At 37.4% G+C, this 17,484-nt stretch overlaps 1 protein-coding gene across 2 annotated transcripts in view; it reads left to right on the top strand.

Annotated features, from left to right (window-relative positions):
* The window catches only part of LOC121294620 (non-muscle caldesmon-like), a 60,739-nt gene that overhangs the window by 33,082 nt on the left and 10,173 nt on the right, over positions 1 to 17,484 (top strand). For both annotated transcript variants that reach the window (XM_041218516.1, XM_041218517.1), the window contains exons 2-11: positions 595 to 741; positions 6,127 to 6,499; positions 6,879 to 7,021; positions 8,525 to 8,777; positions 8,993 to 9,133; positions 11,184 to 11,225; positions 11,981 to 12,024; positions 14,007 to 14,088; positions 16,445 to 16,585; positions 17,238 to 17,336. In XM_041218516.1, the coding sequence (XP_041074450.1) occupies positions 595 to 741; positions 6,127 to 6,499; positions 6,879 to 7,021; positions 8,525 to 8,777; positions 8,993 to 9,133; positions 11,184 to 11,225; positions 11,981 to 12,024; positions 14,007 to 14,088; positions 16,445 to 16,585; positions 17,238 to 17,336 (1,465 nt within the window). The remainder of the gene's footprint in view (positions 1 to 594; positions 742 to 6,126; positions 6,500 to 6,878; positions 7,022 to 8,524; positions 8,778 to 8,992; positions 9,134 to 11,183; positions 11,226 to 11,980; positions 12,025 to 14,006; positions 14,089 to 16,444; positions 16,586 to 17,237; positions 17,337 to 17,484) is intronic.

Here is a 17,484-nt window from a genome sequence, read left to right as displayed (position 1 = left end):
ACTGCTGTTATTTTTAGTTTCCCATGGTATCACCACTATGCCCACCAATCGCACAATTGGAGCGCCAGGAGAAATGTCAAATAAATGGGTTTTGGGAATGGCTAGGATTAAAATGCCCTCATTGTGTAAAAGTCTTGCAATAAATACAGACATTTCTGTGGGTCTTGGAGCTCTTTACAGCGGATCTAATAATTGAACCACTGAAGTTGCCACAATCATGCTAATGTATTGATTCACCATGCAGCTGCTTCAAGTTTTTCAATGACATTTTTCTCAGTGTAGACCATAGTAGATTTGTTTGTGTCATGATCCTCTGGGAGGCCAACCAAAGCATATTTATTGCCTGTGTAAACACAGTGATTTTAAATGTTTCAAATTTTAGTTCTGTTTGGATGTATTTACACAACAAACCAAAAGCTAATATACTGCGAGGCATGTACGCATCTTATGATTATGTTTCCATGTTTTCTTGCTGATCCTTGAGAAGTACTAGATCTTTGGAGGGTGTAGTTGTGGGTTACCTAGGAAGCATCTTAACTAAATTTCATGAAAGTTTTCTCTGAAACTCACTGATTAGTCTTCTTTCCCTGACAGGCTGACAGCTCAGAGGAGTATCGAAGATGAGGAGGAGATAGCAAGAGAGCGTCGTCGCAGGGCTCGGGAGGGGTTAGGAAGCCAGAGCAGCTTCTCCAGCACCAGCCTCACTTCCCCTGATAATGCCTCACCAGAAGAGGATGGCCTGTAAGTTCTCAGCAGATTCATGGGAGGGGTCTTTAAGGAATACCTGGGAGTCCATAGATGATGACCCATTGATTGCAGCAGTAGAGGTCTGTGCAGGGCATAGCCAGGCCAAGCAAGAAGATTATTGAGGCAGGATGATGTCTAGTGCAGGGAGTGGGGGGGATTATTTGGTCTGTATACAATATTTGAATAGCATAACATAATGGCACAGCTGATGCTGGTTATACAAATACAGTACATACATTTTAAACAATTGTGTGTGACAAACTTTCAGAGAAGTACCAGTGTTCTACAAAGAAACCCTAGCAGATACATTATCAGTCAAGGCAAGACAATTGTAACAACTTTTCACAGTGGTGCTGACACATTAGCACACGGTACTGATATGCTACCATGATATTGCCATGTTTATTGTTCATACCACTGCAGTACATTGGTATGGCAAAAATAATTAATTATACCACTGTGATACCTGCAGCTTTAGTTGCTCTGTTGCTACTGTACCATTGCACCTTACCACAGAAAAAAAGACATTGACATAAAAGCATCACAGCATTGTCTTTTGATTTTCATTTAATAAGGTAATACATTGAACTATATTTAGGCAAAAAAAAATGTTTGTCAAAGCAAAGATTGAAATAGCAAAAATAACATGCAAATGAAATCTAAATTAGAACGTAATAAATTAGCTTGTTTTTCTTAGCTTTTCACCAGCGCTTTTAGCATTTACATTTTGCTGGAACATATCCTGTGACCTTGAGACCCGGTGGTATGAAAGGTTAATGTATTCCAAGCAGCACATCAGAGATGTAAAGAGTGCTTGCTGGGGCGAGGAAGTTTCCTGGAGTGTTCCAGCAGGGTCACCAATGGGAGAGAAGCAACCTTTTTGTCAGTGTGTAGGAAGTCACAGCTGCTTTTTCATTACCGAAGCACAAAAGAATGTTTACGAGTACCACTCAGGAAATGATGTCATAGCTTTTAATGTTGTTTCTGTGTAACCAAGGTAAAGGGTTATTAAGAAAGTGCCTGGCACCTTCATACAGGCATGGATGTTTTCAATTTTTGTAGCATTCAACATCGCTTTACTCTAAGAGTTAAATTAAAAGGTGTTTTAGGTGTCAATAATCTGTCCTTATCAATTAAATCCTCTCAAAATTGTGTTTTTATTTTGGGATTGTTTTTTTGTTTTTTGGGGTTTTTTTTGTAGATCCCTCAAGCCAAATGTTTGCTGCTGAATCATACAGTTCAGGGCTGTCTGTTTGCTAGAATATTTTACAACTCAGCTATGTGTGCACTCTTCTTTATCAGGAAGCAGGTCTTGTTAATAGCTCAGATTGTTTACATTTCCCAAAGGTAGTTATAGCTGTGGGGGCACCTAATTCCTTCTCCTGCTGACCTAAAACAGTATGTCACTGGCTCAAAGGGATGTCTCTGTCTTACTGACAACATTTTACTGGAACAACCAAGAGGTATTTAGGATTCTGTTTTGGAAAAAAAGATGTCAGCACACTTTTCTACCTCTGTCTGAGTAAAAGTCATGGACATTGAAGATGTGCTTTAATGTTTCAGCCTTTTTTCTTACATGTTATGTCTCTCAACGTGGGTAAATCTGGGGACAGTTTTAGCAAACTTGGCTCTTGTTTGGATTTGGATTAAGGTTGACAAATACACTTCCTATTGTTATTATGCTTAATGTAGATGTGTATCTGTGATAGATACATTATGCCAAAATGTGTGATAGGTTTTAGATATGGACAGATGTACACTGGGTGCTAGGTTGAGACCAGCAAACTATAGTAACAGAGGTGAAAATAATGTCTGGGCAGTGATATCTACAAATAAACTAGCAATATTTTAATGTTTAAGTAACTTTCAGTTTTAATAGAAATTATTTTGCATGGAACATGCCATTAACAAAGAATCTAAAAATTGTTACACTGAAGAAACTGCCAGAAAATGTTATACTTGTAATCTCCCATCTGGTAACAGTTTTTTTTTTTTTTTTTTGTTAATAAATACCCTGCTTAATCACCCCTTGGAATGTGAATTGCATTCCAGTAAGACAGCTTCAGGAAAAATAAATGCATATTCAAGGACAACTACATCAATAAAACAGTTTAAATGAAGAAGCAGTGATGGCAGGTGGACAACGTATCATTAAAACTCCATGTTTCACTTTTGTTTTTAATACTACTTTTCTAGCATCAGTCTACATTTTCAGGACAGATGCAGAATAATAACTATCGAACAAAGTATCAAAGGCTTGCTTTATTTATTTATGTATTTTTTAAATGTCAGTTGTATTATTGTTCACAGGTATTTGAAAGTGAAAGGTGGTTCCATTTATGAAATGATGAACTTTGCAGTGTGCACGGTGTAGTCAGGTCACGTGTCAGACGCACAGTGGTCGATGTTGATTTGTGCTTCATCATAACACCCATTGTGCATTTACGAAGGATGAAGCAGTACACCAGTACCTATCTCTGCTTCCCCTGCATTTCTTTTCATCATTATTCCCCCTGCTCACAAACAGCTTAATAATCCTTTTTCTGGGTCATTTATATTATTAAATATGGTCAAGACTAATGGCGAAATGTCAAGGTTCCATATTTATTGCCACGTTTTATTACTTGCTAAGGTTTTGCGGGACAGCTTTATGTTTTTCAGTTATTTACTTCACTGCCTGGTAGGGGATTGTTCTGGGAAACATAAGACCTTGAGGTGCCTCAAGCGTTTTATAGATGAAGCCCCTTATAAATTACTCCTTTTCAAATAATCATGCATATCTTTCTCAGAATCTTCAAAATGTGTTATGTGCAAACAAAAATATAATATATCCCTCATCTTTGCCTGTTGTTGGTCATTTGTAACTTCTGTACTTGAATAAAGTTTGTACAGAAAAATAATAATGTTTGAGCTATTCACTATTCTGCTTTGAGCTATTCAACAAACTATTCACAGTACTGTATATAAAAATAAGTACAAAAGCAATGACAAAGATAAACATACACCACAGCATTTTACAGTGTGTTTCTTTCGTTTGAAGAAAGTAGTTACTTTAAGGCAAATAGTTTCAAAAAATTAGGAGCTACATAACTTCTATCAGGTACCCAAATTACTTCAATTTTGTGTTGGAATAAAAATCAATCAGATGTGTAGCCATATTGTAGGAAAGACCCTGTCTATTGTATGGCTTTTACCTTCTAGAAAGCCACGGTTAAGTCGCAGTCACCATTAGGTGTCGACTGCATACCCTTAATAGGTGGCACGCACTCTTGTCCATTACAGAGCAGCCAAGACAAATGTATCTGTCTCCATGGTGACAGCAATCAAACGCTTGGCAGCTCTTTCACCTGCTGTCCTGCCAAAGTCCAATAATATTCAAAAGGTGGTGAGAGGGCTTTGTTTGACATTAGTCACCAAAAGGTCAGTTTGCAGTCTATATGGTTCCCAGTAGTAAATATGTGTGACTCCCTGTGACAGGGTAGTGTCACAGCCCAAAATGTTACCATCAGGAATTAGACTCAGAAACAAGAAGCTGCAGGTTAAACGCTGTTGCACGCGTTTATTACAAAAACAAAACGCTAAACAAAACCAACAAATAGGCACAAGGGCCAAAACAAAAGGTTTTACACAAAACTCGTGGACAGCACAGCACAGCAACACAACAAAACACCTTTACCTTCACCAGCATTAACTCCTGACATGTGTTTTTGGCATTATCCAAAATGTTTGACAACTCAACTTAGTTCATTTTTCCACTCGCAAAAACACTTTTTGCTTTTGCCAGTTGTAAATTCATATTTTCAACACAATCTTTATTGTTTTAATTGTTTTGTTTTTTTTAAATTAAAGTGCTCTGTTTTAAAATTGTGCTGAGGAGATGGTAATGATAGCAAACAGAAAAACAGCAACACTTTTATTGGAAGGGGTTGCATTTACTTGGGTTCAATAAAAGGAAGTGCAGTTCTGAATGCATGTCCTTGTTATAGTGTTCGGAATGTGCTTGGTTGCATTACCCAGTTGACTAATGAATACAAATATTAAAACAATTGCACTTTGATGAAAAGGATATTAAAGGGACAGCACAGGAGGCTGCAGATATAAGTAATGAGTTGTTTCACACTTGTCTAGCATTGTATTGTTCGCTGGGGGTGTGGTATATACAAAAGGTTATACCATACATTCTGCTGCCTGTTGACTAGAACATTTCTTTTGTAAAAAATGAAAGCAAGAAGTGTCATGCACGGTAGCTTCATTTCCCATCTGCTCATTACCTTAGCCTAAAGCTTCTACCGTACAAATTACTAGAACATCTGGTTCCCAATTTCGTTTTGAAGTCTGAGCCGCGGTGTTAGTTGCTGAACTTGTGTTGCAGTACTGTATATAAAACAAGAGTCAAGAAATGGTTCACTAATTTATCTTGTTCATTTGCACCAGGTCTGGGTTTGTGTAGATAATTTAATTGGCCTGTTTGCCTTGTTATAAAGGAACGTATGCTCAAGGTTTCCTCATTAAGCTCCTTTAAAGATAGTAATATATCATAAACTAGTACCTCATGTGCCACCACCCTACCCCATTCTCATTCCCTGAAAGCGTCATCCCTTTACCAAGACTGTGAAACAAGGGCTTCAATTTCATCTAAACCTCAGTAGTTGAGAATCGAATGTGGGTCCAAAGCAACATATAGAAAAGGTTACTGGCTACCACACAATTGTGCTGTGACAGCTGGCAGTTTATATACAGAACATAACTCAGCCATGATGACTAGACATGCTGTTATCTCTTGGTATAGGATTAACTGCTCTTCTGAAGGGTGTACACACTACATAGAAAAAACTGATACAATACTATTATGCAAACCACATTTTGAGCACTGCTATGGAAAACCTTAATTATTATAAACTGTTTATCAAAAGTGTATTGTCTTTCAAGATTCCAAGGTATCATTTAGTCACCAATAGAGGCACGCTGTGTTAGAGTCATCAGAGTGCTTCAAAATAAATTTTGAATTACATTTTGTTGAAAACATAACAAAGAAACGGTGGATACACCTCATTCAATGCATTCAGCATCCATCTACCTTACTGTAATTGTATTCTATTCTATCCAGATCTTGGTCACTGGATCATATCCATCACTTTGATGTAGAATAGGGTGTTAAGAGCTGTGAAATGAAATAATAAAAGAATGATTCTTTGTTTAAACCTGGAAACACAATTATTTCAAACACATTTGATAATGCTAATAGATATTGTTGTGTGTTGTTTCCAAGTGGGCTTACAAATCCCTAAAAGTTTATATGAACCATGTGAACAACTTTTACTGGGTCGTAAAAAGGGAGTGCCTTCCATTGATTTGTATTGTTTTTTTTTGTTGTTCCAGGCTTGATTGTGAGTTCAAGCCTTCTTACCCAGTAACCATGGAAGAAGACGAGGGCTTCAGTGATTGGACCCAGAAGCTTGAGCGTCGCAGGCAAAAACGCTTAGAAGATCAAGTCCAAGGGGAGGAAGGCACTCTGAGTGAAGCAAAGCTGGTGCCAGCGCAGAGCCAGAGGAAACTGGATGAGCAGAAGGAACAGGAAGAAGAGTGGGGGAGGAAGGAGAAAAACAGGAGGGATCTGCATGCAAAATTGAGAGAGGAGACCGAGCAAAGGCAACAAGAGAAGGAGAAGGGTAGGTTGAGGAAAGAGGAAGACAGGAGGAATGCAGAGATCAAGAAGAAAGAAGAGGAACACAGAAAGGAAATGGAAGAAAAGGTACCGTACTATACTTTCATCAAAATCTGCTTATGAAGCTTTATTGTGGATCTCTCTAAATTACCAATGGAACAATAAAAAGCAGTTACAAATACATGTGGTATTACTTATTTAAATGGTATGATGGTTAGCAATTACTAGTTATGTTGATCTAGTTGACACTTACAGACAAACTGGAATATGGATTTCCATTGTGTACTGTGACAGGTACAATTGCTTAGATATGATGAAAGACACTAGAATAGAAAGCATATGTTACAATTGAATACTGTAGGGGACATACATTGGTAATTAGTAATTGACCAAAATGTAAAACCTATTTCAGACATTTCCTCGTATAATCCAAGCCATCCTTTTATATTCCAAATTCCCTTTGTAGGTTAAAGAGAAGGATAACCAGGTTAAGGTTTCGTACACATCTAGAGCGTTCTTGCAGCAGGAAGTCATACATATCCATAGCAACGGCAATGCAGCTGAAAAGGAAGTGACATTGCATCTTACTTCACCTAAAAGGACACTAAGGTATGTGGAAATATATGCAATGAAAGTCCTGCAGTTATTTATAAATGTTTTCTTTATTAAATATTTTATTTCAACAGTCCAAACAGCTTTTAAAAGATATTTGATGTTAAAGAATCTCAATACTTGGTAACAATATTTCTGATTGATCTATACAGAAATAATACAAATTCAGATTCAGAATTAATTTTGCATCAAACATGTTTCAACGTAACAAGCATGTATGAAAAGCTCCTAATAGCAGAAGTAGAATATTTCATAATTTCCTTTTGCACAAACCCCTTCCTGAGGTGGTATGTACAAAGATTCTGTCAAAGAGTCAATTTAACCATGTCTGAGCAAAGGAGAACATCATCCTCTTACATCAAAATCAGGTAATTAACTTGTATGTTTTATATTTTACTGTGACTCCTAATTAGGATATAATAATGGTTACTCCCAGGGAGTAATTGAAAAGTCTTATCCTGTTTTGTTTGGAGCAGTAGCTCCAGCACAGCAGCCCTATTGATTGGGAATGAATAGAATATTTAGATTGTAGTATTGAAGGAAATATTACAGAATACTTCCCCATAATGAGTGTATTTGGATTCTTAATTGTATTTACTGTCAACATTCCATGACTTTCAATATTATATTGAAAATAACGTACAGGTACGGTAACTCATAGGGTTGTTCAAATACTGTATTTCTTGAAATGTATGGAAACCTACACTGGACCTACATTTGCCAGGATACTGAAAACATGAAATAATAAAAAAAAATGTTAAACTGTCATCATTTTACGAAAGAAGTTACCGTATCGTAAGTTACTGTATCTATTGAACTATTTTTTTTTTTGTTGCTATTTTTTTAGTTTAAAAAAAAAAAAAAAAGGAACTGCAACTGTAGATCACAATGTAAAAAGCAACATCCTGGATACATCTAGATAATAAGATGTGTTGCTAATAAACAAAGCTGTTCAGGGGAGCAGTGTGCAGTGTCCTTGTGACAGAATCATTGTGCAAATGAAATAAGCAATACAGCACTTCCAACTTTTCTACGTTAAGGTCGTGTCCCATGGTACATACAGCAATACTAGTGATTTATTTTACTTATAAACTGCTGAGTTTTATTATTATTATTATTGCATCTATTTTGTGCTTGAAAAAACATAAACGAGCAATGTTTCTATGGAGTAAGTAGCAAGCTACTGTTTTGATTTTTTATTTTTTTTTAAAAGTGCTCAATTTATGGTTGAAAAGCACTAGTCCCAACCAGGTGATGTTTAAAGCCCTTATTCAAAAATAACAATAGATTTTGCACTAATCTTCACCAAACATTATCAGATACTCATAGTCTCCTATACAGTAGATGTGTTGGATTGCATTTGGCTATAATCCTCCCTGCAGGAGGAGATGAGGCAATGAGACAGACGACCGTTACCAGAGTTCGATAGCATTGGAAGCAGGTTATGTGCAATGTGTGTCAGTGTCTGCGGTGTGTCAGTGTCTGCTCTCCCCCTCAAAGGACCGCTAGCCAGTCCCAGGTAGATGACGATGAGCAGGACGTGTTCACCGAGACAGTGCAGAAGCTGGAGAAGATCCGACGCAGCCACGAGGAGAAGGAGAACCAGGAGTACGAGTGGCTGCGGCAGAAGCAGGCGGAGGCCGAGGTGGAGTTGGAGGAGCTGAATAAGAGGAGGGAGGAGCGACGGCGCCTGAGGGAGGAAGAGGAGCGCCGGCAGGAGCAAGAGGAACTCGAGAGGCAGGCCAAGGAAGAGGTGAGCTCAGCATCTCACAGTTTCATTGTGTTATGCAAAGCACCTTCAGATTAAAAAAAGGGATTAGTAAGTAAGGGCAGTTACCTAGTGCATTTGTCTGCATGTCTCTTCTGGGTTGTAGATTGCAGATTGCTTTATTTCCTCGTGGTTCCTAATAAATTGGAAATCCCTTTGTTTCAAAAGCAACCCCTTTGATTCAGGCTTTTCTGTTGCAGGAAGAGAAAAGACGAATGAAAGAGGAGATTGAGAGACGAAGGATGCAGGCAGCAGAGAAGAGGCAGAAGACTCTGAGCACCTCAAGCTGTGAGGGAGACGAGCCCTTTAGTTCTCTGTGCCCCAAGAGCCCAACCTTCAAGGTGAGACAGACCCCCCCTCAACTACAGAGCGCAGTGCCAGTAAAATAGCTCAGCTTCTTTGCTGAGAAATGATCTATGCATCCGACTCACACTTAATAAATGTATGATTTTAAACATATATCACACTTGCTTAGAAATATTCACAAAAGCTTTGAGTTTGATATAATTTTCCAGTGAGGATGAGAGGCAGGCTTTTACAAATGTCATTTGCGAAGGAGGGTGTGGCAGAGCAAAGCTCTGCCCTTTTTAAATTGGCAGGGATGGGGTTAATTTCCCCTACCTGCCTGGGTTTATTATGTTCAGGTGGCTGGGGTTGATTAGTTGATTAGGTTCATTAACGATCAATCAGCGCCCAGCCACCTGACATAAAAGGAGGCCTCTGCTTCTCATTTGGAAAGAGGGAGCTGAGGAAGCAGGTTGGTGTTTGTGGGTTTTTGTATTTGTGAAGGCATTGCCCAGCCTGGAAACCTTAATTTTGCAAGTTTTGTTTTTGTATTGCTTTATTTGTGTTTAAATCCCTTTATTTTGCCCTTGTGCACGTTTATTTTGTGTTTATTTATAATAAAAGTATATTTGTTTGAACTGCAGTCTGTCTCTGGGCTTCTATCCACTCACCAGCCTGCCACAGAGGGTCTGAGTAATGTTTAATAAAATCCTGCATGCTCCTTTTAGCTGTAGTAATTCATTTCTAGTGTTTTTGTGTTGTTTCAACAGAAATTGCTCATTCAGTTTTATCCTGTAAGTTTCACATGTATGTTGTGGTGGATTTATAAAACTAGATATTTACAGTGTGTTTGTACCATTTCTTTTTTTTACATGCCCACTGCATTTTGCACTGCACCAGACTTTGGATAATATGTATTATACAACATTACTGCATATTGTCCAGGATCTGCCTTTGTGTGAAATGTATAATGTGTCTATTTATTACATACCCCTTTTTTGGTATATCCTCCGGTTTGTAAACCAGTGGTCCGAAGTCTCTGAGATTCTGGTACCCAACTTCATTTGCTTTCCTTCATTTCACCACACCGTTAAGATGTTGAACCTTTCACGTTATAAACCATGCATGTCTGTCATATATTCATTGTGCATATCATTGTTTTCATAGAATACTGCACATGTGTAGGTCTGGGGTATGCAATAAATACTGACAGTATATTTTCTTGTCAGTCTCTGTCGATGTCATTCAGTTGTTGTTTTTTTTTTTTTTTTTTTAAATTGATTCCAAATTAAATCACTCCATGTTCATTTGCACAGTAACGCTAACGGCTGGTTTCACAGGCAACGATCAGCATTAGCTTACTTATTAATCAGGGTCTGTGAAACCAGCCATATAGGACCAGTGTTATGATTCAAAATGTATACCAGCTGCATTTCATCTTGACAAAGTTCTTCCAAGATATTTATTATATTTAATACACATCGGACCTATAAGTTTGAGTAGCAGACAGAGACTGTATTGGCTTGTGTTTTGTGTTTGTGCTTGTAGTAGCACAGTCCCTGCTGAGGCTGGCTCATGCTGCAGGCTGCATCCTGTGTTGAATGGCCCTTGTTGTGACATTCCTCTATTCTTTATCTGTGCAAAACAGGGTGCACTGTGAAGAAATACTTTACTGTCTTCATCTTTCCTGTAGTGGCAATGCATGATGTGGTTTGTTTGGTTGTGTTGAGCATGGATTGCATCTTCACAGTTTACTTTGTCAGCATCTTTATTAACATGAAACATCACCAAATACTTGTCTTCATAAAAAATAATACTGTACAAAATGTATGCATACTGTGTATGTGTGTCTATATATATATATATATATATATATATATATATATATATATATATATATATATATGGCTTTGCTTTATATTTTGATGGAATTCTCCATGTTGTGATGTGCATGTCCCTACATTTGCATACATTAATCAGTTGTCTAACAGTTACAACATGTACAGTATAGCTTTTTCTTGGGAAAAGTCTCTTTTAATAACTGCCTATAGATAATTGTTGTTGCTTTGGACTTGCTTTCCTATGTGCCTGCCTGTGTAATTTCAGAATGAGAATGCGGAGAGAGTAACGGCAGGAAATACCCACTCGGTGAGTTTTGCATTTAAAGTGTAGAGGGAAAGTACCTCTTGCAACAGACTTAGTCAAAAAACAATTTAGTTTGTCTCTCTGTGTTCAATAAAGATCTGAGGCACTGAATAACTACAGTGGATTACGTGTGTGGGGTTGTGAGTAACTTTGTTATTTTATTATATTCTATGAGACCTAGTTCCTTTTTGTTAATAACTCTTAATGATCAGTGAACCCCTGTACAGCAATTTCAGTACATACAAACGACATTGCACCAGCCCCAAATGCCTAAGACTTACACTTCAAGTGCATACATATTATTTCAAATAGTTAAAAGAGCATTGCCTATTTCAATATGAGTTTTTGGCTAATATGTTAATATTTCTATAGTGTCAATATTTATTATTATTACTTCTGATACTGGTACAAAATGAGGACTGGGCTGAAAGTGAAAGTAAACAGCTGGTGCTGTAACTTTAGTCTTGTGCATGGATATAAGGTAACATCCCAGAAATTATTTTAACAGTATTAACTAAAAAAAAGAAAATGTCAAAGGAGTGAAGTACTGTAAGGCTGTTTAATGATGAGAAAAATAGCGAATGATTGGCCAGCATGACATTGTATATTTAAAATAAAAAGTATATTTCACACCTTTGTGCTGTGAATCATTGATGAATTACTGATGCGAGGCAAAGGGAGGCAGTTCAACATTGGGTGATTGAATAGTATTGTACTAAAACATGAACATATTTCTTTACCTGTTTTTTGTTTTTTAGATTATCGAGAGAACAGATTCTTTAAATCGCTCCCTGAAAAAAAGGTAAGTTCCATTTACAAAAGTAACTGAAGATTGCACTGAAGGGAACGTCACGGGGAAATGTTTGCAGACATGTATTGACCCTCAAGATAAAACTAACAGAATGGACCAACAAAAAAAAAAAATAGCCCAACCACGTGATGTAAGAGAATTCTTTGGTGGCATTTCCAAATGAGAATTAGTCAAGGGGAACAAAAACGATACAGTTTCCATGAATCGTTTCTGCCAGCCTACCCCTCAAGCACTGATCTCACACTGACATCTCGGCTGAGTCAGCACTGACTGGGAATCAAAGCACAGACTGCCGGTCCAAATGAGACTCTGCTAAGCTCAAGGGCATATGCTCGGCAGCCATGATTTATAGGTTATTTCATTGCTTCCAGGTGTTGAGTCATTTTCTGATAATGCTGTGTCTTTTTAAGACATTACTTAACATACAAGATTGTCCCATGGAATGGCTCCAGCTTGTCACCAAGTATATACCAGTATAGTAAAACCCTCTGTACTGTTAAACCTTCAAGCTGCAGTCCATGGGATTTCAAGTGCTTCTTGAAAGATTGCATGTCAGCACTAATATGTTAAAATAGAGGGGTTAGAACCAACCCATACAGATACAGGTAAATAATTATTCAGGAAAAACAAAAAATGTTGTCAAGGGCCTTATCCACACCCTTATCTGTGACTAAACAAACGCCCATTTCAAATGCAGGTATGAATAACACCACATTTATCCATTGCAATTTTTTAAAAACTTTTCCGGGAATGGTTGGATTTCTTATTTGCTAACCAGGTATTTTTAATATTTGTTTAGAATGATTAGCAACTTTTTAAAGAGCTATAGAACACCCCCTGTCTTTTCAAGAGTCACCACGGTATAATATTCACATTACATTTGCAGAATGTATCTTTGAATGTAATCAGCATTATTTTGGTAATAACTTGGTTGCACAAACTAAAATGTGATTGTATTTTCTAAAAGTTTTCTGCTGGGAGATTAGTATCAGGCTGTACTGTTAAAGCATTAACATGCTGAAAAAAATAAGCCAAAACTGTAATTTAAGGGCATTTTACTGTACCAAGCAATGCAACTGGATTGATCAGCCACTCTTTAAAGGGGTAATCCTGGGATAACCATCTGTACAAGAGAGATGCAATCCAGGGAATTCTCCAGTTCTGTAAAATATACCCCAAAACATCCAGCTGTGGCTAATACTGGTGGATGTAGGTGATCAAATTTGCTCCATGATGTGTAATTGTGTAATTTGTAATTCTTATTTGTGTAATGTGTAATTCTTAAAGGATAAAACCTTGATGAGCAGTCTTGATTAATAACTGCCATTAGTAATTATTATTCCTTGAGGACAGACCATATTAAAAATGATGTAATCCCTTCCTGGCTTCTACATGAGATTGGGGGAAAAAAAGCCTCTGTAGTCTGATTTTGTGACTCATTGTGAGAGTCTGACAAAATACTGCTACTACTAATCTGCTGATACAGATCACCAAAGTATCTAGTAGTCTTTGATTGCAAGATTGAACATGATCTAATTGTTTTTCTTCTATAATTTGCTCTAAACCCCATTACATCATTTGCCTGTACAATAAACCACCCAACAGGTTTATCACTGCTTATATGGGAAGTGTAGCATTGAGTGCCACAATATTTTCTAGGAAAGATGACAATTGTATGTGAGCGATGATTTACAGTAATCAGCCAACTATCTGTCATTATTCCTGTTTAACTGTTCAAAAAGTAGACTGACTAAGATACTTTTGTGAAATACATTACATTCACTGTTTGGTGGAATTCTATACATTTTAATTGTATACAGGAAAATAGGTATCTATATTTTTTAATTCTTAAATACCACTTGGAAATATCATGATGTCAATGCTCAATTTCTAAAATGCATTTATTTCTTTTTGATGAATAGGTTTTAAAATAATTTTATGATTGATAATAAGCTGACTTTCTATTTATACAGTAACAGCATTAAGAAGATACAACCCCAGGTACCCATCTCCAAAATTGACAACAGACTGGAGCAGTACACTCATGCCATAGAGGTAGTCTTTTGCTCATTTCTTATGCATAAAACTGCAGTTGGTTTTGTACACAAGGGGGACTATTTTGAAGCTAGAGCAAATGCAGAGGAACATTTTAAGATCCAAATAAATTATTCCTCTGTGATCTATCTTCAAAATAAGACCTATGGGTTCTAACCAATTAATTAATTTTGAAATTCTACTCGGCAGCAAAAGACAGTTCATCGTGTACAGTCAGATAAGCTTTTCTGCTTCAACGGTACAGTAAACGTGTACCCTACTCAAGTTTATGAGAACATGTTTGCTTTTCTAAGATATAATAGCGACATCATGTTGCACTTCTGAAAGGAATAGTCACAAATGAACATTCCAAAGCATTAGAAAGGGACTGAACATGGTGCAGTGGATTATGTGTCAGCTAAGGTCATTTTGAACAGAGCTATTTGGATAATCCGTGGATGTTGGATTTCACTGTGTATAAATACTGCTAAAATATTAAAAGCAATCATGCTATTAAAACTTGCTGTTGGTATTAATGGGTTCTGATCGCTCTGTTTTATTAAAGCTTTTTAGATCATTGGTAGCTAGTGAACATTTCTAATGAAACTGTCTGAATAATAAATGATTTAAGCTTGTCATGAGAAGATACAGAGAAGGAACTATGCCAAAATCTGATTGAAACCAAATCCGATACATTAGGTGGCAATTCCAGACTGCTTGCCATCACTGTAATTCCCACCACCTGTGATATCACAATGCAAAGATATCTTTTTTGGTTCAAAGGTTTTAACATTGCTAGGTTTCCTTAAGCCCTGAGGGGGGGGGGGGGGGGGGGGGGGGGGGGGGGGGGGGGGGGGGGGGGGGGCTCATCAGAAGACTACACAGGTGTTTGAAGTGAAAGAAAACCAATGACCCCTTCCATTACAGTTACAGTTAAAGATACTAGTGTATATATATATATATGTCCCCATCTGTGCTCTGTTATTAGTATATGTTTGTGCTAAGTAGAGGGTGGGTTTGTGATGTCAGGTCATCACTCGTAACCACGGAGACATATACATAAACAAATATGTGCTTTACAAATGTCTTTGGTGACTTTGCTGTCGCCATGCAACATGCCACTGTAAGGATTAACCTCTTCAGACTCATCAAATTACAAAATACTTCACAGTGGTCCATTTAAACTGTCTTTAACTAATGCATTGGAGTCAGTACAGTATTTACTCTATTGGATATAGTACCATCTTTAATGATTGGAACTTAAGAGGATACAAGTCAGAAATCTGCAACCAACAAATGCTAGGGAAAGTATATCACAGTTGCTAAGTACTTTGTTATTGTCCAATGAGTACAATTACACATTCTGAAAATGCAATTAAACAGAAGCTGTGATTGTATGCTACAGGCGTGGCATTATGCAGTGATGGGTCAGATTCATAGCTGCTAGCTTGTATCCAGCTTGTCTAGTACAAGCGTGAAATGACCTTTTCCTTTGAAAGTTTAGCTTCAGTATAATAAACTGGGTGGCATGTCAGGTAAATGAAAATAAATGGTGGCAACGTCCCAAGAACAGCTACTTCTTCCATTTACAACCTTTATGAGATATTCCCCATTTCTCACAGAAGGTGCATGTGCTGTCTTCAGATTTAGTACACATCTGCTTTGTGACACAGTTCATCCACAGTGATGTATCGCTTTTCCCTTAATTAGTTACAGACTCAGAGGAAATTTTGAAAATGTAAGCTGTTTTTCACAAGTTTCAGACAAAGCTAATGGATGAGAAAGATTTCCTTTTTTTTTTTCAAAACTGATCGATGGGCTTTATTTGATTTATTCACAAATTTGTTTGGGCCAGGTTGACAATAGATTATACACATATTGTTCTTCAGTGTTTAAGGATTATTCACTAACTCATTGACCTCAATACTGTATTTGTCATAATTCACATAGAGAACTGAAGAGGGATTACTGGTTTTGCAAAAGCCTGGAAGCATCTCAATCTCTTAAGGATTATTTTATTTTAAATGTTTCCATGTGTGCATGTAAATCCACTTTTAAGAGGCTGTTTAATTGTCCAATGGTGCCTCTTTGCTGGTTAAGTGTTGAAAATGCAGTTGAGTGTTTTTCACGCATGCCACCTGGTGGTAAAATGTTGTTATTGCTTCAAACATTTTAAAGGGAAAGTAAAATCTAATTTGCCACGCAACCATAATTGCCTACAAGGCCACAAACATTCTCACTGAAACTTAGTTGGCAGTGAAAATACACTTTTTTAAAATATAAGTTAAGTCATGTCAATTATCATATTGTTTGTAGCTTCTCTGTTATACCCACAGCACTGTTTTGTTAATTCATATGTTTTGTCATGTATTCCCAGAGTTCTACCAAGGAAGCTAGAGCAGCCAAACAGTCCCTAATGGACATTCCACAGACTGCTGAACTGGTGGCCTCTAAGAAGAGCCTGTGGGAGGGAGGTGAAGCCTTGAGTCCTTCCTCCTCCAAAGGAACTCCATGCAAGGTAGGTGATCTTAGCTGAAATCACTCACAACCACAGACTGCAACAAAACAGAACAGGATTGTACCATTGTTAGAGAACAGCAAATACAACTGTTAATATTTTCTAAACTAATAACAAACTAAGGAGGCAGAGCCACTTTTGAATCCCTTGGCCACTTGTTAATATAGGTTACCAAGTTCCTTTTGTTGAAAAATGAAGTGCAGATTGTGCTTTGACTTCTAATAGGGCCAATAAGAAACAGCCAGACCATGGCCGCCGACACCCTGCGTGACTTTAAATATAGAAACAATAATGAATTGAGAGGAACAGCTGTGCTTACAAACCCATTTTGACCACAATCATTTGCATGTGCCATGGGGGTTTATGCCTGAGTGGTTCTTCGTTGCTGACTGGAGACCCTCAGGGGTCTACTGTCGTACGGAAATCATTTAAAGTGGGATCTTTACAACTGGATATGGGTGATTTGCTTGAACTTCATAGATCACTCAGTTTTAGTTTCACTGTTGTGTTTCTGTGATTGTAACAACGAACTAGTGCATTGGCCCAAGTGTTATAATATATCATACTGAACCTCAGTCAAGCCCGTTGACCACTTCTGGGTCTTTTTAAATTTAACTTTATTTTAATATTAGGTGTGTTCTATCTTCCTTAGGATACTGAAGGCCTGAAGGTTGGAGTGTCAGACCTCATTACTCAGTGGGTGAAAGGAACCCCAGACGGAAGCAGCAAGAACACTCCCTCCAAACCATCTGTAAGTTGTGTTTCATTTGACTAACAATTACTGCATTTCTTGTTATTATTAAAAGAGCAATTAAGGTGCAGGGAAGTCCTGAACAAATAGCTTTAAGAGGCGATGTACAATAATTACAGGTATTATAAAACAAATACCGCTTATACTG

The sequence above is a fragment of the Polyodon spathula genome, chromosome 19 (assembly GCF_017654505.1).
Source record: "Polyodon spathula isolate WHYD16114869_AA chromosome 19, ASM1765450v1, whole genome shotgun sequence".
NCBI classification, from domain to species: domain Eukaryota; kingdom Metazoa; phylum Chordata; class Actinopteri; order Acipenseriformes; family Polyodontidae; genus Polyodon; species Polyodon spathula.
This window is presented reverse-complemented; position numbering and strand designations above follow the sequence as displayed.